The 22,511-nt window shown below is 44.5% G+C and overlaps 1 protein-coding gene across 1 annotated transcript in view; it reads right to left on the bottom strand.

The window, feature by feature from the left end:
* Positions 1-22,258, bottom strand: part of Ccny (cyclin Y) — a 109,531-nt gene extending 87,273 nt beyond the window's left edge. Inside the window, exon 1 of the mRNA XM_055595790.1 lies at positions 21,875-22,258. Within this exon, the coding sequence (XP_055451765.1) occupies positions 21,875-22,028 (154 nt within the window). The 5' untranslated portion in view covers positions 22,029-22,258. The remainder of the gene's footprint in view (positions 1-21,874) is intronic.
* Between the last annotated feature and the right edge of the window lie 253 nt (positions 22,259-22,511).

A 22,511-nucleotide genomic window follows, 5' to 3' on the forward strand; every position in this document is an offset into this window, starting at 1 on the left:
AGACTCCCAAATGCTGAGACTGAAAAAGTCCCAGGGGTAGAATCAGTTTTCAGTGCAATGAAACATCCAGAGAGCTGATTCGCTCCGCAGCACTTAAATGGCTGTGTGTGGTTACAATGGTGCAGGAGCCTAGTTACCATTTACCTGGGACAGTGTTCAGTCTGCAAACTGCCATTCCTGGAACACTCTCCTCTGTGTCTAACCAATATCATCTCTGTCAAAAACAAACGTATTCACTTCACAGCCCTTACCTCTACCAGTCAAAAGTCTAAGAATGAGGCTAGACCACACCTGAGGCTACAACAAACATGGCCAAACTGTACCTGGTCTTACCGACCTGTTCCTGGTAGCATTAGGCATCTCCACCACATGCCCCAGAGACCCAGTGACAGCAGGAAAGGTCCTCACTAGCTGCCAAGATGTCAGCCCACCCCACCCTGTGTGTGCACTGCACCCCCTTGTAAGAGGCCACCCTCCTCCTCCCCTCTTCTTCCTGCCAGCCTCACCTGAGGGGCCTCTGTGCAGCCCTCTGCGTATCCAATAAGCCTCCCTTGTGAACTCTGCTGCATCCTTTGTGCAGCTCAGGACACTTGGTGCCATCACCTGACCAGCTCTCCTGCTGCTTGTGCTCCCTCCCTGGGTCAGAGCCGCACGCCAGGACCCCGCTTCCAGTCCTGCAACAGGCTCACTTTCCAGCTACCTGACCGTTCCCTGCTGCCATCCAGTTACAGGACCCTATCTGGTACATCATCCAAGCTCAGTACCTCCCTCCTCTCTCTCCCAAGCCTCAGGGGACTGACACCTATCATCTCTGACCTACAAAGAGAAAAACTTCCTCCACCTTTAACAGCCCTGTACTTGCAGTCAAGAAGCCCCGTGAACCCACCTGGCTCAAGACCTCCAGCTCAGTTCTGCAGTGGTCTCTGTCTAGCCTGCCTTAGCTAACCCTTACCCACTCCCTTCCATTATCCCCTCAGGGACCTCCCACAGTTCCACAGCTGCATTCAAATGCTATCATTCAGCCACGGCTTTATTACTACCTTGGGCCCCCTTGAAGCCAGTACACTCAGAATACAGAATGCAGTTTGATCTTACTTTAACCACAGTAAGTTTTAAGCAGTGGGTAAGCATATGTACAGTACTATTTTTAGGAACATGTGAACATTTACTGGCTCCTGGACACAGACAGTACTTGATTTCATTCTGGATTCACTCCAACTTGAAATTATCACAATTATCACTGTTGTCATTTTGTCCAAATCACATCTGTACCAAACAGAGCCGAGAACAGAAGCCTCCTGTGTACTCCTATTCCCATTCCCTGTCTCCACAGCATCCATCCCATTAATGCCTTCGTGTGAGGGTTTGGTGTGTCGGAAGCAAGTCTGCCTCTCCATGTTCACTGCAGCACTATTCACACAGCCACGATGTAAAAGCAGTTCAGCTGTCTATTACAGCACTCAGTCAGTAAAACCTCCCTGACTCAACGACATGGCGAGGACAAACAGGAAGGGTGCTGAGACCTTCTCAGATCTGCCAAGCCCAGCATGGGAGGAGACCACACGTGTAATCCCAGCTACTCCAGATGCCAAACTAGGAGGATGTTGAGCAGGTTCCAGGCCAGGCTGAGGGGCCTCCTTCATAGAGTGTGTTAACAAATAACAAAATCCTGTATCGAAATGGACACTCACTCATCTCAAACTTGGCAGTTCTAATCTAAAGTATTTTCCTAGACAACAAAGATGTAACACCCAAATGGATGTAATCAATTCTGCCTTCAAATCACTTCCTACTAACCTAATAGGACATTTCAAATGACAGCTTTAAAGCATACCAAGACAACAGGAAAACAAAAGCCACCACCTTATAACCCGGGAAATTATCCAAAACCACAGGTGACCGTGGAGCAGCAGTAAGTGACCGTGGAGCAGCAGCCCTGCAGTGGCATATTGATAGAAAAGTCTCTTTAGCGCTGTAGTTTTTATATTTAACGATCAGCATTGCTTCCATTTGGGAGCAAAAACACAAAATATCTTTTTGGATTTGACAAAAACACAGACTCTATGAACCCAAGCTTTGTCTGACTATAAGATGTTAAGGCTTCATATAAAATAAGGCAGGGTTGAGGATAGAGCGCTTGCTAGGCAAGCGCAAGGCCCTGGGTTTGGTCTTCAGCTCTGGAGGAAAAAAAAGTAAAATAAGGCAAGTGCTTTTTTTAAATATGAAAAGTAAAAGTCCAGACATGAGAGCTCACCACCTAGAATCCCAGAAGCCAGAAGACTGAGATAAGCTTTAACTGCATAGCAATTTCATCCTGGACCGCAGTCAAACTCTTTCAAAATAAGAAAAGGGACAAGAGAAAAGAAAAAGAAAGTCTTCCTGTAGTGGACACTTTGACCCACGCCTGCTGACAGTGAAGTCATTAGCCTCCTTGGCACTCAAGTGACCTCAGAGACAACTGCCCAACCGTGGTGCTTCAGAACTGTCACCTGCTCAGCGGCATTACCTGGCACACTTGACACAGTGCTGACTGGCAGGAAGAAAGCCCAGACAGCAATATCCCACGTGGAGCTGGGATTTCCCACCTTCCAAGGACCTGATGTCCAAGTTCAACGAGACGCATCAGTACGTCTGCTTAAGCTGACGATCAGACACCCCTAACTGAGCAGCCTAACAGGCACCACAAGGAGCTCTTGGATTTACCAAGCACTGGATCCAGATCACATTTCAGGTTCTCATCCAGGGACCTTCCCCAAAGTGGATTTACACCACCTTCACTGTGACATAAGCCTCAGCTTGTGTGTTTGTGTGAACTGGTTATTTCCTTCCACTATTGGGGTCTCCAATTTCTCACTAGCCCCAAACTCTAAAGTTGTTCTGTTGTTGTTATTTAGAGAAATTGACTTATTTACTTCCTTCTAGTTGTCTATCTGGCTGTTATTTATTTTAATGTGTATGGCTGTCTTACCTGCATGTATGTATGTGCACCATTTGTGTGCCCACTGGTCACACGGAGAGGTCAGAAAAGGCACTGGACCCCCTGAAACTAAAGTTATGGATAGCTGTGAGCCACCACGTGGTGTGGATGCCTGGAACTGATCCGTCCTCTGCAGGAGCAAACAAGTACTCCTAGCCACTGAGCTAGCTATCTCTCCAGCCTCAAACCTCAGTTTTTAAAGAGGATGGTTTCTTTAAATCCCATTAATTATAGGAGTTACAAGGATAACTTAGTAAGAACTCGAAACTTTTGAGAAAACACTTAAACACGACCTGGAAAAAAGAAAATACTAAATCACAGTTCAGGAGCAGCATTTGAAGTACAAAATACATTTGCACGTCTGTCTGTCTGTCTGTCTGTCTCTCTCCCCTTCTCACAAAACAACAAAAAAATCCCACAGAACACATTTTACACGAGTGAAATGCATGATAAACAATAACAGTACCCATTATGTGACTAAGGCCAACTTCCCAGTCTGGCACTACGGCTGAGGGCACACACGTGTGATTCCAGCATTTGTAAGCTGCAAACAGAAAGTCTACAATTTTGAGGCCACTACCTTGTCCCAAAGCGGCGGGGACATGGGGACATGCTTTGATCTAAGGTCGCAAAACACTTAATAAATGTGTCATGTCTATAAGTGTGTCGCCTGAACTCCGAGTCTCCTAAAGGTATACCCACACTCTAGGGGACAGCAGCTTTAAATTAAACACACTATCACTTGTTTATTCACTTGTTTCTGAGATGTGCTCTCTCTGTGCATCCCTGGCCACCCTGGAGCTCACGGTGTGGATGCAGCTGGCATCAAGCTCACCTGCTTCTGTGCCCAGAGTGTCTGCACTAAGGGTGTCTGGTCATAATGCTATTTTTAAGTACTTCAAACCCAGCTTAAGGCCAGAAAGCAGACAACTGGTATATGTAATGACCTGTGGGACACACTATATGACCACTCGGTTCATCTGAAGATACGAGAACAAGAAATTGTTTTCAGACAATCACAACACCTGGCTTTTTCCCTCCTTGCCTCTTCTGTTCATGTGGATGGTGAATCATGAATCGTACCAGAATCAAAGGATCCTACAGTAGTTCAAGCTCCTGTCAACACACGATCTCGAGTATATATGCTATAAATTCTACCATTGCTTTGACACCGATTTGGGAAGATCAATCAGAAGATACAGAATCTAAAGAGAAAATTACCTTCAGAACAGAAATGTACCAAAATCAATTTTGGAAACAGTATTCCTTGAGAACAATTATTTGAATTGTCCAAACTCAATTTCTACCTTCTATTCCTCCTCAAGGCCAACCCTTCTTCTTCCTTCCTCCAGTTTCATTCCACTGGAGGGGGGAGGGGGAAGCTTTCTTGTGACCAATCACCAGGCTTCCTAAGACTCAGTGAGCTCTGGCTCCCCTTTCTAATGGCCTCAGCCTCAAGCACAAACTGACGGTGCTGTCCACTTGGTCTCAATGTTCCCACCTGATCCATACCAGCCAGGTAAAGCCTGGCTCTACTGACAGTTTTGGCACCATCTGTGTACATGGACAACAGCAAAGTCGCTTCTTGTCACTTCCTCTACCTGCCACCAACCTTTGCTCCAGCCCTCAGACCTCATGCAGCCTGTGAAACTGGCCTCATTGGCTCCTGCCCTTTCCCATCCCCAACCAGTTCCCTTCTTTCTAATACAATAATCTTCCTGGGATATAACACAATAATATACTGTAATAATCTCCACTTTGATCAGAGAAGCCTCTCTCCACACTGATGGCCCCTGCCTGTCAGGACTCTGTACCACACACTTACTACCTGAAGGAAGCCGAAAAATTACTAGCTTCCCAGTCTTCTAATAACCTGGCCCCTAACCACGACCTGCACAAACCTCGTATCTTGCCACATCTAGATCATCCCTCCGCAGAACTGTCCTCTGTGTTGTTCTGTCTTTCCCATAAAATCATCCCAGATCACGTGGGCTGTAAGTTTCAGCGTCGTGCCTTTGGCACTTTGCCACCCATTCTTCTTTTGAGGTTGATGTCAACTAAGTATGTAAGTAGCACATGAAGTTCTAAATGCAGAGACTAGAAACAGAGGTCATGTCTTGCACTGTTTTAGTAATGTCCATGTACCCCACCCCATTCCTGTTTATCTTAAGACAGGATTAAAGGCTACAAGTTGCTCTTTAGGTAGACTGGAGAAAACTGGTTGGAGCTAAGAGGGCTGCCACAGTGCCAGCCAGAAGACTTCTAACTTCCTAACTCCAACTGTATGCTAAATAACACATTCCAACAAGAGGGCAGTTGGCAATTGCCAGGACAATACGAAAGAATCGTAAGAGGAACAGAAAGGGCATCTCCCAATTCCAAAGTCTCTGAGCATTTCAGAAGTTAAACGAGTACCCCTCAGCTCTCTGACCCTGCAGCTATTCCCTCCCAAGGCCCTGGGAGATGAGAACTGATTTTGTGTCTTTTCTCCCAAGTCTATTCTTAGGAAGAAAAGCCTTCCTTCCTGACCAGGGGCACTCAGTCTTGTCACTGGTTGCACAATTTTAACAGGTAATAACAGAACAGTCTGGTTTCAGAAATTGGCAGCTGTTAATACTGACTTACTTAACTTATGTCATGGTCCTTACAGCTGCTCAATACATGCTTTAGAGAATAAAGGGAGACTGTATGGAATGCAATGACCATTCTCAAACACGATATTCCTGAAAAGTAATATTTGGTAGCCCAAGCTCACCTCAGACTCCAGGCAACCCTCCTATCTCAGAATAAACAGTGCTGGGACTAAAGACATAAACCCATGTAAAAACACCACGCCCAGAGTTCAATTTTTTAAATCTGAGATATATAATGCAACCTGTCCTTGAACTCAGGATGCAATCTCAACTTCCCAAGTGCTGACATTATGTCAACATCCCAAGCAGTATTATTTATATTCTTGCCTATTTGAAAAAATTCAATCTCCAAAACCTTTCCAAGTTAGACTTGGTGATATACAACTATAGTCCTTGCTCTTCAGAGACTGAGGAAGGACTAAATCTGAAGTCAGCCTGGGATGCACTGAGGTCAAGATAAACACACTTGCTTTCTTAATTTTTGAGATTATAATATAATTATATCATTTCTATCTTCTCTTCCCCCCTCCACACCCTTCCATATACCCCTCTTTGCTCTCTTTCAAACTCATAACCCCTTATTCATTAACTGTTCTTATTAGCATATGTATATTATAAACATATATATATATATATATATATATATATATATATATATATATATATATATATATTCTTAAATGTAATCTGGCATGATAATCCTAAAGGCCAAAAGTGGCACCCAGACCAACAGTTCTCTAACTAGATTTGAGATCCAATCAACAGGGGTTGGAGAGCATGACTGGTCCTAGAAACCTGGTCAATTACCCGAGCTAGTAAACTCGAGGACCTCAGAAGGACCTACAGCCATCGCTTTACTAACCCAGCATAGCCCCTAACCGTTTCTAAATATCTGTCCTCATAACCCTCATCCCCCACTAAGAAGACTTCTCTTTGCAACAGGGACTGTTGCAGAAAAGCACTGCCAGTCACAATGCAGAGAAGAGGACAGGTACAAAAGGCCAAAGATATGCTTAACTCTAAAGGTAAAAGGAAGTTTATATAAAGTTTGGCTATAAAGGCATAACTGCCCACTCCATATAAAAAGAAAGGGGAGGGAAGAATAAAATGAAGATAACCACAACCAATATAAAAACCCAAACACAAGATGCCTAGGGTACGCTTAAACTCTGAAGGTAAACAGGAGTTTATACAAAGTTTGGCTCTAAAGGCATAACTGCCCATTCCATATAGAAAAGGGAATAAGACAAAAATAGCTGCAACATATATACATATATAGAGGCCTAGCCCTCTAAACAGGTACAAAATACCTAGGGTATGCCTAAATATTAAAGGATAATGTTGATTTTAAAAGATAATGCCTGTTCTGTTGCACAGGGCAACTGGCTTGTCTCTTTAATGTGAAGCCTTCTTGCGGGAGACAGGAAGCAGCTTGAAATGGCTAGGAGCCCAGAGGAGAATATTTACATCTATACAGGCTTGTTTTAATTTCAATATGATCATAATTATATGCCCAATAATAATAACAACAACAATAACACATCGTCTTTGAGGGAAGTCCAAATAAAACAAACAGGTAGGTAACACATACTGCTGATCCCACAACATGGGAGTAGCTCTGAAACTGACTGAGACACAGATGTCCACGCATGGCCAATACTTCTTGTTGGCTACAGAATCCATGACATGAACATGCCATCCTTTCATAAGGCATGAATAAAGATTTACAGATGTCTTTCTTCTGCTCCTACAACGAGCAGAGAGCCATCCTTAACTGATCTGTGCATCCTGCACATCTCATACATTTATAATTTTAGAACTGTATAATGCTGTGAGAGAAATTATATGTTTGCAGAACTTAACAACTGGACACCAGCGATGCTGGATCAAACCTGACAGGACTCATCCTCTCAGCATGCTGAGATGCTGACACATCTGTTCCAGCATCCTGCATGGTCCAGCACCCTGCTTGTTCCAGCCTCAGCTGCTTCAGTTGCTGTTTCTGATCAAAGCCTGCTTCCAAGAGAGCTTTGAAGAAAGCCACTGATCTCAAATGGTCCAGCATTTCAAATTGCTCCAAACAGGACTTTTATTAAGCCTGGAATTTCTCAACATTTAGAGACTAGACCACAAATGTTACTGCTAGCTTGTTTAACCATTTTTCCCAATTTCCTTTGGGTCAAATAGGATTGCTTTGTCCCAAAAATCAGCTAAAAGAAATCCATGATATCAACACCCTATTTCCCTTGAGGGCGGTTGGGTAGGTTTTTGGTTATTTTCTTGGGCTATGAATGTTTATTGCCTTTGGGAGATGGTTATAAGTTATTAATGGTCTTATTTAAAGGGAAAAAAAGAGGTTAAGACTTAGGGACTTCTCTCTTTTCTTTTTTCTCTTCTCTTTCTTTCTCAGATAAGGGGGAAGTGGTTGAAAAGAAAGGAAAGGGAATACAGAGATATTTTATAGGAATAATAAGACAAAAAGTAGATTACTGAATCTACTCAACTTAAGGCTTTGTTATTCTCAAATAAGGTTATTTTTAACTCACTGGTATAAGATTTTATATGCTGATGCAAAAATAAGTATTTTTGATACATTGGTACAAATTTTGATATATTGAGACAAGTTTAAGATTTTCTTCCAAAACTTTTAAAACTGGTACTACAGGCTGTTTAGGATAATTAAGTAAGGCAAGTTAACTGTAATGCAAGTTAATTGTAAGTTAATCAACTCATCATGGTCATGTCAAACACTAGTCTAATTTATCATAGGAATATACATCCAAAGTTTAACAAATAGATATGATTCTATAGATAGACTATATGAAGATAAATAGACAGAGGTCATCAAAAACCTCAGAGACCTGGCATTTAAAAATGTTTTATTATATTAAAGATTCATGGTGTGGTTAATTCCCCCGTCGCAGAATACAGAACGTGAATTAATTTACTTTGAGGTTGCCAGAATCTCCACAGCGGTTCCCGGGCCTGTGGCGTGAGGGCTTGACGGTTAGAAAGGCCCAATGGAACCACTGGAGTTGCCGCTACCTGAGAAAACAGTAAACCCAAAACCTTTTGTTCCTGGAGGTAGTAAAGCAGGTAATGCCACCATGCCTTATTTGGCCCATAGAGAAGAGACACTGATCCTAGAAAATGACAGCAACTGCCACAAACTCAATCAAGTATTAACTCTAACCAAAGCCACTGATGTAGCAAATGCTTTCTTCTCTAACCCTATTCAGAAGGAGCACCAGAAGCTCTGGTTTCACCTGCAATGTCAGCAGTCCATCACCATCATTCTACCTCAAGTGTATGTTAGTTCTCCAGCCCTGGGCCACAGGGCTCTAGACAGTCTGTCTTTCCTGAGGTACCATCTTGGTCCGTTACACTGACCTTATGTGACTGGACCAAGTAGAGCATCAAGCACTCTGGACTTGCTGTTAGAGCATATGTACATCATATAATGAAAAACAAATCCAAGCAAAATGGAGTCTTCCACGTCACTGAAATTTCTAGAGGCTAGTGGGGCACTGGGGGGCTACATGCAAAGACCGTCTTCCTAGCGCTGCAGGCAGCTTCTCCGACCGCCAAGAAAGCAGGGGGTATTCAGCGGGTGGCATTCCATGGCACACTCCTCCCCTGGAGTGTTACTCTACCGAGGGGCTCAAAAACCTGACAGTTTTTGAGGGGTCCAGGCCTGCAGAAGGCTCTTCTAAAGGTTCAGGCTCTCCACCACTTGGGCAGCATGATTCAGCACACATAACAGTTTAGGAGGTGTCAGAAACAGATGAGGAGCTGGTCTGAAGTCTCTGGCAGCCCCGGAAGGGAATCACAGCAGAAGGCTTCAGAATACTATAAAATAACAAAAATTTTACCAATGTTTTTCAAGTTCCACATATTTAAAAAGTCAGCACGCACCCATGAACAAATAAAGGCTGTAAATAATATCACCATGGCAACAAGGAATCAGGCGAAGGAAGAGATGAAACAGCAGCTGGGGCTTCCTTCTCAGCCCACACCTCTGAGGCAAAGCAGCACATCCTGTGCCTCAGCACTGCGCTGCCAACAGAGGACTCGGAGTTCGGAGCCCAGGATACACAGTGAGCTCCAGTCTAGCCTAAAGAGCAAAGCGCCTGCCTCAAAAAAAAAGATTAATGAAATTAAAACCGAGAATCAGAGATAATGCCAACTAAAATAACAGCAATGAATCAAATTCTTACAGCCTTTAAAATCTTGAAATCTGTAATTAAGACACAAAATACTGTGAAAATGGCCATCCTATCAAAGCAATTTACACACTCAATGCACTTCCCACCAAAATTCCAATGCAATTTTTCACAGAAAATGAAAAAAAAGATCTTGAATTGTATATAGAAATATTTAAAAAAAAAAAAAAAAAACAGGATAGCCAAAATAATCCTGAACTATCAAAATTCATCCTTTTAAGAGCTATAGTAACAAAAACAGAGACAGTGATCAATGAAACGGAGCTGAGGACCCAAATTTAAGTCTACACACACTTATGGTGACGTGTGCACACTTACAGTAAGTGGCTTCTGAAAAAGGCCAAAACACGTAAGAGAAAATACTGCATCTTCAAGTAATGGTGCTGGTTAAACTGGATGGCTGCTGTAGAAAAATGCAACTAGATCCGTATCTTTCCACCTGCCAAAAGTCAACTGTAAGTGAATCAAGAATCTCAACATAAGAGCTGATTCCCTAAAGCCAATACACTTCACTTACTGACACAGGAAAGGGCTTTCTAAACGGGACCCTGGTAGCACAGGCGTTAGGATCAGTAATTAACAAATAAGATCATAGGAAAAGAAAAAGCATCTTACAGCGGTTATGTAACCAGTCAAGCGGAAACCCTGCCTACAGTGGTAAATTTTTCCTGGCTACTCCTCTGACACAAAAACTAGACAACCCAATTTAAAACTTGGACACAGTCAGGGCATGGAGACACAAGCCTTGAGTGCCAGCATTTGGGGATGGAGGTCTAGCGCTTTCCAAGCGCTAGAGATACATGAGCCCCAGTAACCAAACTGAGAGTGAACAAAAGACGAAATACAAATGACTAAGAAGCTGATGTATTTTTAATGTCCATATCCTTAACCATCAGAAAAATGCAAACCAAGACTACACCGAGATTTCATCTTGCTGTCCTCAGAATGGCTACGGTCAAAACAACAACTGGCAGCGGACACTGGTGAGGACGCAGGAAGAGAGGAACAGTTACTTAGTGCTGGTGAGGGTACAAACTGGTGTGGCCACTGTGGAGACTGGTATGCCGGGTCCTCAAAAAGGCCAGAAACACACGTGCGACATGGATCAGCTATAGCTTTCATTGGCATATCCCCAAACCATTCTATAGCCTACTGTAGAGCTACCTCCTCATCCACGGTCATTACTCTATTCGCAGTAGCCAGGAGGCACAAATAGCCTGGGTATCCATTTACTGATGGGTAACAAAAAATGTAGTACATGTAAGCAATGGAATATTATTCAGCTCTAAGAAAATTAAATTATGAAATTTGCAGGTAAACTAGATGGAACTAGAAACAATCAACATCCTTAGTAGAGATAACCCAGATCCATAAAGATAATCATTGAATGCTTTCTCTTACATGGATGCTAGCTTTGAATCTTAAATATGTTTCATTTGAAATACATTTAGGAAACTAGTAAGAGGCAATGTGGAATGTGAAACTCTTTCAAAGGAAGAAATATAGACTGTAATTATAACAAGGGGTGGGGAAACAATGGAACAGGCTTCAGTGGGGTAGGGATAAGATGGCGGTAAAGGAGGAATAACATGAAAGGCCTTTTGAAAAAGCAATATGGAAACCTGCTACTCTGAAAGTGTCCTAAAATACATACGTATCTAGAATCTGAATGCAACTACCCTGTAACAGTGGCAACACCTCACATTAGCAAATAAAAAGCTAAGTACCAGGAATGGGATCCCAGAGACTCCCAAGCAGTACAGGGTTTACTGAGCAAGACTCTTCTATTATTCGCTAAATGGAAATAGTGTTACACCTCCTTAGCTTGCAGCATAAGACATGTTCAAGCCCATGTCAGGCAAAATTCCAGCATGGAAGTGGCAGGTGGGCATGACCATCTATCACAGCCAAGAAGCTATTAACATTTGACAGCTGCTGGGAGGAAAGTCTGCCTTAAGACATATAATATAGGATAAACATACTGAAATCTGTACACCTAAAGAAGCTAAGCAAGAAGGTGGACCCTGGATAAGATGATCAATCCTCACTGAGAAGGACAAATGGGATAGACACTGGAAGAGGGAGAAAACAGGAAACAGGAGCCTACCACAGAGGGCCTCTGAAAGACTACCCAGCAGTGTATAAAAGCAGATGCTGAGACTCATAACCAAACTTTGGGCAGCGTGCACGGAATCTTATGAAAGAAGGGGGAGATAGACAGACCTGGAGGGAACATGAGCTCCACAAGGAAAGCAACAGAACCAAAAAATCTGGGCACAGGGGGTCTTTTCTGAGACTGATATTCCAACCAAGGACCATTCATGGATATAACCTAGAACCCCTGCTCAGATGTAGCCCATGGCAGCTCAGTATCCAAGTGGGTTCCCTACTAAGGGGAACAGGGGCTGTCTCTGACCTGAACTCAGTGACTGGCTCTTTGAGCACCTCCTGATGGGGGAGCAGCCTTGCCAGGCCACAGAGGAAGACAATGGAACCAGTCCTGATGAGACCTAATAAGCTAGGGTCAGATGGAATGGGAGGAGGACCACCCCTATTAGTGGACTTGGAGAGGGGCAGGGGACGAGATGAGGGAGGGAGGGAGGAAGAGAAAAAGGGAGGGAGGAATTGGGAGGAATGAGGGAGGGGGCTACAGCTGGGATACAAAGTGAATAAACTGTAATTAATATAAAAAAAAAAAAAGAGTATAACTCCTGGCAGGCCAAAGAGTATTTGGTGGTACAAGTTGGACTAATTGGGTTGAGAAAGAGGGGCAGGAGGAGAACATGAGGTTAGATGGATAAGGTGGACCTAGAAGGAGACGGAAGGAAGTGAATATGATCAAAATGCTTTTTAAGAAATCCTCAAAGAATTAATAAAAATATTTTTAATGAGGGGCAGAGAGGAGTTCAGGACAGCTTGGGTTATCCAGACAACCCTTCCTCGAGCAAACAAACAATCCACAGATGAAACAAATCTGTAGGAGAGTACAACATATCTTTAACAATCTGTCCCTTTTTGTCTGTCAAGAAAAGCAGCACCCACCTACGGTGTAAAACATTTGCTCCAGACATGTCTTCAGCATTCAGCTGTGCACATATCTGCACACGTATGAACACACATGCACAGCACATCCTATCCAGCGTTCAGTTAGGTCTGCATCAGAAAAGTATAAAACAGAAACGACCTGCAATTCATCGCTGCTTCAAGGCTTCCAAAGCAAACTGGCATGGACATAACTGTGACCAACAACTATCTTCAGCGTAACTCAGCTCTGTTTCCCTGGGTACCAGGAGCCAGCTGCGTAACCAACATCTCAGATCTCAGGATGCTGGTACCTCTCTCATCCAGAGCAGAGAACAAAGATCACAAAGTGATGACTGAGGGACAAAACAATCTCAAAGCCCAAGTAACAGTCCGCAAAGCATGGAAAGTAGAGGGCGAGCTTTTTAACAGCAGCACAACCATGGGCATCAAGCACTTAGCCCAGAGGCATTAGCAGACTGCAGTGTTTTCAGAAGTCTCTTCACACAACTCACCTTCACACCAAAATCACAGTTTAATTTTTAAATAGGGAAGATCCACTACAATGTCAAAACTAATGTACAGAATGTCAACATTCTGACAAAGGTGAAGAAAAAGTATTCAAGGTTTTCCATGTCTGAAAAAAAAAAAAAAAAGTTGCCTCTGGTAAGTTAGCAGCTGCTGGTTTTCGGCTAGCCAAGCCCTGAAATGATAGGTCTTACAAACGCTACCAAGAGATTTGACAGGCAGAATCTCGTGAGCGCAAGAACCTGCCCACTTGTGACCCGTCAGACCAACACTCACCAGTTCTTGCCTTGGCAGGCCACTTTTCTCCAAGGGTAGGGAGCTACAGTGACAAACACAGTGGTTCAGAGAAAAGGCGGGTAAATTTATTTTCTGAGCTTTCTACAACCGTGGATCCGGCCAGGCTCATTTCTAAACAGAATGTTCGGGAATCCCTAACGACCTGATCAAGACTGGTAGAACTTCTCTTTCCACCCAGTGGCCCTCCACAGACAGCAAACGTTTAATACATGGCGTATTTATATGCACTTCAAAACCCCATTCTCTGAAGAGAAAAAAACATAACCCTGGCTTCAGTTTCTGTCTAGCTGAACATGGCCCTGGTGGCCTAGTCAATAGCCAGCCTAGGTGGACTCCTTATTGGTACCTGGGGAAAGTTTTTCAATCCTAATTTACTCTAGTGTGCATCACACTGGGACTTCAGAACAAATAAGAGGGGATTTCTACGTCCAGCTCTAAAGCCAGCTGCTGCCCATTCACTAGTCATACAGCTATATTTAACATCACCCTACCTAGTCCTATCTGAGGAACAAAAGGACATGGGGAATTATGGGAACAATGGAAGCAGTGCCTCAACTAATCTGGTCCAAACCTCTTGCCACTTGAGTCCCAAGAATTCTAGCACAATTTACATTTGCCTACAAGGCTGCAGGCCTGGGGTTAATATCCTTTTGTAGAGATATTTTAGCATTAAAATAATAATGACCCATACAAGATATTGAGTAGGGCCTCAGTTCTCTGGAAATTTTAAACAAGACCACTCACTGACCATTGTTTCTAGTGAAGACAGAGCTGTTGCATCCCTAGGATCTACTGCTTTCCTAGTCCTGTCAAGTACCCTCAACAAACACCTAAGGAGTCACTTAGATTCTTTAGCCATTCTTTGAAGACAATAATCTCAAAGCCAAGCAAAGTCCTCCATATAACTATTGTAAAAGACAGTGAACTCTGACTAGTCTTTGAAAAGTCATCATGGGCTGGATGTGTCTCAACTTCCTGTGTGCCTCTTTCTCTTAATCCTCATGCTTAAATATTACAAAATAATATCATTAAGAAGCCCTCCACCCTGCTTCTTGCCTAGTCCTCAAATTCTTTCACAAATTCCAGTTTAGCCTAAGTTGGAGGCACTAAAGAATTTGGGGAACACCTCAGCCTGCCACAAGCAAAAGAATGGTGCTGTGGCTCTCCCCGTCACCCTTGACACAGCCCCAGACAGGCTCTGGTTCTGGGTTTCTAGCTGCTTGTGGCTCTTTGAGTACATTTTACATTCCATATAAAAAATCAGATATTGGTGCCACGTTCATAATGACATGTTCATCAAGCACTTTCAGTTTATTTAGAATTTTGGCCTCATTTTGATCCTTACTGGCTTTAAGTAAAACATGTTCAGAATTATCAGAGTAATGTGAACTATATTGCTAACTTAGTACATTTCACAGCTCTCAAAAGTTCTTTCACTTTCATAGAGAGGTCATATTTGATCTTAATGAGTTATCTTTTTCCTTTCTACCCCGGTTTAACAATTTCAAGAAAAACTTGATGCTTCACAATATTCAAAACTATGCAAACCTACAGGTTTTCTATTTCTTTTCGTGTTTAATGAAAACCACTTTATTGTAAAGAACTAAACAAACAAACCAGGAGTTAGACCAATGCACCCGTTCAAACAAGTGCTCACCCAGACCCAAAGTCTGTGTTTCGGTGAAATTCTATACAGTTACAATAGTCATTCCGAAGCTGCAGGGCTTTGCTTTACATTCCATGCTTGTAATATCCACAGGGGGAGGTCAAGACGGAGTTGAAACTAGAGAACAGTTGTCATTCTTTATCAGGCGGCAGTGCGACTGTTGGTCCAAACAAAGTACAGAGGGACCCCAAGATCGGAGGTTCTGTTTCTCTCAGGAACAGCTACAGTGCTTTAGAACGATGCCCTGGCTCCCATCTCGACAGGAAAGTGGAAATGAGTTTCCACTGGGTGTTTCAGCTAGTCCTTTTAAAAGCGGTTGTTGGTATCAGGTGATCCGGAAGTATTATAGTATTTGACTAAGCTGCTGTTTTAATAGTGAGGCTCAGGCCCAGTAGACAGAAGGCAGGTCCAGTGAGTTGAAGACCCCACAGAATGGTGGGTCCAGGCCAACCGGTTTCTCCTCCAGGGATCAACACTGAGCTCATGATAGGGCAGGCTCCAGGTGACCTGAGCAGCTACCAAGCCCCGGAAGTTCAATGACAAATTTCCAAAAGGAAGGGAGCCCTCCCTTCCCCAGAATAAACAACGAATCTCGGGCAGCCATGGTGGAAAGCTGACGGTATCTTCAGCACATTTATCTCATGTGAATCAGGGATTTATAAACCTTGGACAAGGGTAGAGGTTTCCAAGGGGGAGGGGCTTGATTCACTGGGGCTAGAGGTGCTAGGGATACTTGATTTACATGTACTGGTTCGGCACCTCATTTACATGCAGTAGCACAGTCCTATCACAAGAAGAACACAGTAACCTAATTATCCTATGGGTGGGGGAATCTCCAGGTGCAACTGACAGTCATTTGCTGAAAGTCTTAGCACAGGGTGGGTATTTCTAGGAATCCCCAGTGCTGGCTGAACAGGTATCTTATCAGGAAAGGGTCCCAGCTGTAACCCCCTGAGGGCTCTGCAACACTCCTCACAGCAAGGAGATCCCCCAGATCACAAGAAAGCCCTGCTGAGAAAGCGATGGCCATTCTAGTCTGAACTCAGAGGCTACCCAGAACCCTGACTCCAACCTCACCAGCAGAGGCCCACGGAGAGCTTCGCCTCCTGTCACGACTGTTCTTTACCAGCATTGCGTCCTTCCTGGTCTCCTCTCAGAATCTTTACTCAGTGACTCTGTAACTGTCAGCCTGTACTACTCTTGCATCCACACTTGGAGCAGTGCTGGTTACACAAGCAGCTGATTCTGACCATCAGTGCTTGGTAGTCTTATTCTTTGACCTCTGAATGACTTCAAGAACAGTAACTCCCAGGGAGTGGGTTAAACACAATAATCTGACACTAGTACAAAGGGCAGCAAGCTCCCAACAAGCATCAAAGCAGCCTACCTTCTTTAACCAGGTGACTGACATACAAGGGACAAATGCTGCCTCTTTCTAGGCTCACTGTATGGTAGAAAAACACATGTATCTGCCATTTAAAGAAACACAGATATTCTGCAAGTCTTCAACAAACTACTACCCTTCGATACTACTACTTGCCTGGGATGATTTTCAGGGATAGCGCACTCAAGTCGTCTTGACATGTAATTTTTAAAATCTACTAATAATTTAACAATATCCACTTGTCCCTCGGTAGCTGCAGGTGACTGACTGTTCCAGGATCCTGTTAGATACTGGAATCTGCAGGAAGTCAGTTCCCTCCTACAAACGGAAAGTGTGTGCACACAGCTCATGCGTATCCTGTGTACACAGATCCTCTGTAGATCACTAACAAAACTGAATACAACCACTACTTAAACAGTTACTACCTTGTGTGGAGAACAGATATAAAACAAGTTTACATGAAGTCAGTACAGATAAAATTGTTTAAAAGTGGTCTGCGGTTAAATAAATCCATACATGGAATCCAAGAATACCAAAGACCAACTGAAACAGAGACACTGAGATATTCAGACAGGTAAGTAAAGCCGCACAGTGCATGGATACACGTTTACTTAAATCTGCTGCCATGACTAGATTCAATACCAACATAAGCCTCCAACAGCAGGCTGCACCGCCAACCAGCCCAGCTGCATCTTAAGAGTTACTTGGAAACCTTTAAATAAACCTATTCATACTAATGAATAGACCTAGACTTCTGCTCTAAATGATATCAATGCTGAAGACTTCTGGTTAGATAAACCCTAGATTCATCTGTTGAATTTAGGAGCAAACTACTATTTATACGACAAATCAGTATTTAGAGGTCTAAACTAGCATGGCCATAGACAAGGGACTGGAGAGGACACGCCAGCCTCCATTAGAAACCTTACTCACAGCTGCATGCTCTAAATTATCCTAAGTTTGCAGAACATGTTTGTTCTTCCATGCTTTACAGATGACTTAGCCAACTTTCAAATGAAAGATCAGGTCTTAGCATTTCTATTGCTTCAATTAAACACCAGGACCAAAAAGCAAATTGGGGAGGAAAGGGTTTATTCAGCTTACACTTCCTAATCAGAGCGCATCACTGGAGGAAGTCAGAGCAGGGACTCAAGTAGGGCTGGAACCTGGGGAAAGAAGCTGATGCAGAGGTCACCGAAGTGTGCTGCTTACTGGCTTACTTCACATTCCCTGCTCTGCCTGCTTTCTACAGAACCCAAGACTACCATCCCAAGGATGACAGCACCCACAAAGAGCTGGTCCTTCTCCACACTCATCACTGGCTGAGAAGAAAATGCCTTACAGCTGGATCTCATGGAGCCATTTCCTCAACTGAGGCTCCTTCCTCTCTGGTGACTGTAGCGTTCGTCAAATTGACACAAACCGAGCCGGCACAGAGCCCACCATACTCTATCCCATTCTTCACTGGCAAAATCCTTCTGTGAGCCTGTGCTGCGCGGACTGCTTTTCACGTCAGCTTGCCACAAACTAGAGTCATCCAAGACGACAGAGCCTCACTTGAGAAACCGTCTCCCTAAGTCAAGGTTGTCTGACGTGGGGGCATCCCGCCCACTGTGAGCAAGAGCCACCTCTGCACTGGTGGGCCTGGCATCCATAAGGCTAAGAAAGCCCGAGGAGCAGGCCAGCAAGAAACACACCTCCATGGCCTCTGCAACCGCCCTGCCGGAGTTTCCCTCAATGGACTGTGATTCAGGATATGTAAGCCAATCCTTTCCTTTCCACCTAGCTCTAGTCTTGGTGTTTCATCACAGCTAAGACAAAGCCCTAGGGACAAACAGCTGACTACAGTCACTTGCTATCCATCCAGCTCTCTGAATGTGAATCTTTCAGTCTGCTTTTACTTCTCTCTTTTTGGGGTTGTTTCTAATCTCTCCTTTAAAACAAAACCTCCACCAAGTACTGGTGTACAACATAAAAGTAAAATATTTCTGCAAACAAAATTCAGGTTTAAAAAAGTGGTTTGTGCAACGCTTTTTGTTTTCTTCCTTTGAGTCAGGGTCAAAGGAAGAAAACAAAAAGCATTATAATACTACTATAAAAACAGAGACATGAAACAATGGAAAAGCACAGGAGACCAGCTATAAACCCATACAGCCACGGGATATTTTTTTTTCCCCAAAATCAGAAAACTACACATTTCATCAATGAGCTTCTTCAACAAATATTCCTGACAAAACTGGCTGTCTACACATGGAAGAAAAAAACTAGTCCCATGTCTCAACACATACAAAATCCAACACTAAACAGACCAAAGATTTTAACTCAAGACCTAAGAGTCTAAAACTATTAAAGACAGAGGAAAAAAAAAAAAAAAAAAAAAAAAAAGCTCAGGATACCAGTAAAGGGAAATACTTCTAAATACAACTCCAGTCTCTCAACAACTGATAAATGGGTTTTCATGAAGGTCATGAAGGAAAAAAAAACAAAACTGGGGCTGGAGAGATGGTTACGATCGGTGGTTAAGATCAACATCTGCTCTTTCAAGGGTCCCGGGTTCAATTCCCAGCACCCATGTGTGTGGGTGCTATCCATGTGTGCTATCCATCTGACACAGGGTTAAAATCTAGAATACTCAACTCAAAAATCTGATCACCGGCGAGGAAAAAACTAAACCACCTAATCAAAACTAGTCTAATTAATTAAACAGACAATTCTCAAAAGATGAGGTACAAACTGGCAATAAATCTATGAACCAAGTATGTTAGTGCACACCTGTAATCCCAACATTTGGAGCAGAAGGCAGCATAGCTCTGTGCCTTCGAGGCCAGCCGTGGAACACACATTGAGTTCCACAAAGAGAAAGTCTGTCTCAAAAATAAACAAGTAAAAAATAATAAAATAATAATACAAATTCAAAAAAGGAACATTTAACATCACTCGCCATTAAAGAAACACAAATTTAAAACTACAATGACATTTTTTAACCTCACCTTGGTAAGAACGGCATTTATTTAAAAAAAAAAAAAAAACAAATGCTGGTGAGAGAGCACACAAGAGAAAGCAGACAAGGGACCCGCTTATACACTGATGGCGAGAATGCACACTAATCCAGACTGTGTCAGTCAATAAGAAGATCACTAAAAATACAGCTACTTTGTGACTCAGCTACACCACTCTGGGTATTTGTCCAAAACTTAAAACACACACATACACACACACACAGAGAGAGAGAGAGAGAGAGAGAGAGAAATACTTGCACATCAATGTTTACTGCACCTCTGCCCACCAACTGAGGAATGAAAAAAGAAAATGTGATTTATATTGCAATAGAATTCATTTCTGCCATAAGATGAAATCATGCCATTCAAAGTAAAATGAGTACATTTGAAGACAATCATTACACAAGGCAGTCTCGAAAGGCAAATAGTGTGTGATTTCTCTCACTTATGGGTCCCAGACGTAACAGATACATAAAGTGCTGTATGTGAAGTGGTATGAAGAGACAAGTGTTTGGGAACAAAAGAGAGTAATGGAAAAGGGGAGGTATGAAAAATGGGAGGACAGTGAGGGATGGAGCGCAGAATCTCAAAGTACATCACACACTTGCATGAAAACCGCCTAATGTAAAGCTGTGTAATAAAATTACTATTAAAGTACTCCACGTGTTTCCCTTGTCAGCACTGACCTTACTGGTTGTGGCCTTCTATAACGAATTCGTCCATTTCCTCACTCCCTTTTAAAATACAGTTTTCCATGGTATGTGGAAGGAGTTCTTACTTTAACACTCTTCTACATGTTTCTAAATGTGTAAATGTGTGTCTCCAGTTTGGAGTCTAGAGAAGACCAAACTTATGGACACATAAAGTAACAGAGGGGATGGAGAGATGGCTCAGTAATTAAGAGTTTCTTACTCTTCCAGAGAATCCGAGGTAGGTTCCCAGCACCCACAGCTCACAACCACCTGTAACTCCGGATCACCAGGATGTACTACCTTCCCCTGACTTCAACTGCCACACACAGGTAACGCAGACATGTACATACACACAAATAAAAGCAAACCTTAATAACACTAGAAAAATTACAGTATTCACTATAAACTGTGTGAGTACCCTTACGATACTCATTTAATAAAGCTGCGGTCCTAAAACAATGGCATTGTTTAGACTAGAAACAATGACAAAACTCTTCAGCGTTTAAATGGAGCTTTTCACATTACAAGGAATGCGCCACCCCAAAGGCAACAAGAGTATGTCAACACCAGTCGTCGTCAGTCCATGCTCAGAAGAAATACTGCAGGCGAACTTCATTCACTAGATTACATGTGTGAGGATTTTCAACAATACAACGAAAACAAGGCCTAAAGATATATTGCCAACTTCTAATTTATTGAGCTGGAAATCACATAAACTTTATTTTATGCCCAATGTACAATCTACTTATAGAGTTTGATTACCAAACAGTACCGAGAAAGATACTGCAGAATCGGCAAGATGAAACATTACTGGGTACAATGACGACTCCTTTAACTTTTTTCACCCAGATGGATCTACAATTTATAGGACTGTAATTCTAGCCCAAGCAAAACCAGATCATTGAACCTACCTGGTGCTATTTATTTTAAAAAGCATGCCGAGGTGAACCTCTTACGTCAGCCCTGCGAGCATCCCCATAAAGTGTGTGCAGGAGCCTCTGTTACACGCCTCACGCTTACGTGCATGTGCACACTCGGTCACAAGCACACTCCTTTGGGCCTAATTGAGTTTCTAATGGGAACAGGGGTGGAGTCGAGCTGTCTGGGGGAACGCAGGCCATCTCCAGGTAAAGACCTCCAGGTAGAGAACCCACCTTAGCGACAATCCCCTTCCTTCGGGAAAGGGCAGACACCACCGCCACCCCAAACATAACGACTCCGGCAACATCCCAAAAGCACCCCCCAGGACCTCCCCTGTCACCTCGGGGAGGCACAAGCACACGCCTGCAGACGCACCCCAGCACACGCGTGCCACACGCCCCGTACCGGACCTCCCGGGCCCGGGCCAGCGAAGTTTCCACGGCTCCTGCAGGCCTGGCCGGGGCAGCGGAGCTGCAAGGCCCCCAGGCGCGCGGCGAGGGGACGGGAGGGGAGGGGAGAGCGGCGCCGCTCACCATCGATGTTTTCCCGGTCGCTGATGTGCTGCAGATTGCAGCCCGTGTCCTCGCGGCTGAGGTCCGTGTCGGGCCGGTAGGACTCCAGCCGCGAGTGCGCATTCCTGCGGAGCTTGGGGCTAGACGACACGCAGCACGAGGTCGTGTTCCCCATCGTCGAGCGCCGGGCTGCTCGCCCCGGGGCGCGGGCGCAGGCTCGGGCGCAAAGGCAGGCCGCCCGCGCCCCGTGGAGGGCGGAAGGCGCGCCGGCCCCGGGTCAGCAGCGGCGGCGGCGGCGGGGCCTCGCCATGGACGGCGGCGACGAGCGAGCGGCTACGGCGGCCAGCGGCCCCCGGTTCGCGGCGCAGGAGCCCGAGTCCGCGACTGCAGCCCCACGCAGAGCTCACCCCGCCGCGGCCATGGCGGGCGGCGCCGCGCAGGCCGCCTCCCACCGCGCTCCTGGCCGGCGCCGGGCCCGCAGCGCCGACTTCCGCAAGCGGTTCCGGTTCACGCCGGGGACACGCGAGCGAGCGGGCGCGCGCGGAACACGGCGAGAGGACGGCAGGAGGGAGAGCGCCCCCGGCGTGGCGCGGCGAGGCGCGGCGCGGCGCGCGGAGGAGGAGCGCGCAGCCCCGCCCCCCCGAGGCCCCGCCCCACG

This window comes from Psammomys obesus, unplaced genomic scaffold, assembly GCF_907164565.1.
Source record: "Psammomys obesus unplaced genomic scaffold, mPsaObe1.curated_primary_1811, whole genome shotgun sequence".
In the NCBI taxonomy this organism is placed as follows: domain Eukaryota; kingdom Metazoa; phylum Chordata; class Mammalia; order Rodentia; family Muridae; genus Psammomys; species Psammomys obesus.